At 45.0% G+C, this 556-nt stretch overlaps 1 protein-coding gene across 1 annotated transcript in view; it reads left to right on the top strand.

The window, feature by feature from the left end:
• Positions 1-232: 232 nt before the first annotated feature.
• spri (Src homology 2 domain-containing protein sprint) overlaps positions 233-556 on the top strand; it is a 64,986-nt gene continuing 64,662 nt past the window's right edge. The window contains exon 1 of the mRNA XM_018033786.2: positions 233-410. Coding sequence (XP_017889275.1) covers positions 333-410 — 78 coding nt within the window. The 5' untranslated portion in view covers positions 233-332. The remainder of the gene's footprint in view (positions 411-556) is intronic.

Here is a 556-nt window from a genome sequence, read left to right as displayed (position 1 = left end):
GGATTGACTGTATAGCCAATACATCCTTAAATCCTCGAGCAGCGCTGCATGAAATATCGCCGCAAATTACCGAGAAATTCGCGGGTACACGCTTTGGGTCCACCGATCGAAATGATCCGAAAGAAATTTCACGACCACCGGCTAATCTCATCTTTAATTTGCCGTTCGCTGTAATTTACGAGCCAACGAACGTACAACTACAGCCTCCTTTTCTCTTCTGTTGCAGACACAGTTTCGTAGCTCGTGACGACTCCGCGTTTACACGCTCGGTGCTAATTAATCGCCTTTGTGATCGACCAGAGTTCAACCCTGCCGACTAATATGACAGGAAGATGACGTCACTGATTCAGAGGGATTCGGGGCCTCGGAAAAGGGAGTCGACCAGCAGCAATGCTTCCAGTTATCTAATGGTAAGTGCAGTAACTTTTGCAAATTACTCGTTGCTATGTATTTTTGTGTTATATATATTATAAGTCCGGCACGTGGGTGTGTAGTTAATTTGTACTTCGCGATTCGGAAAAAGATTATACGCGAGCTGGAGAGGAATATATAAAGG

Source organism: Ceratina calcarata, unplaced genomic scaffold (assembly GCF_001652005.2).
Source record: "Ceratina calcarata isolate Rehan_Ccalc_2016 unplaced genomic scaffold, ASM165200v1 scaffold77.2, whole genome shotgun sequence".
Classification (NCBI taxonomy): domain Eukaryota; kingdom Metazoa; phylum Arthropoda; class Insecta; order Hymenoptera; family Apidae; genus Ceratina; species Ceratina calcarata.
The sequence above is the reverse complement of the archived record's forward strand: the minus strand, read 5'-3'. Positions and strand labels throughout refer to the sequence as shown.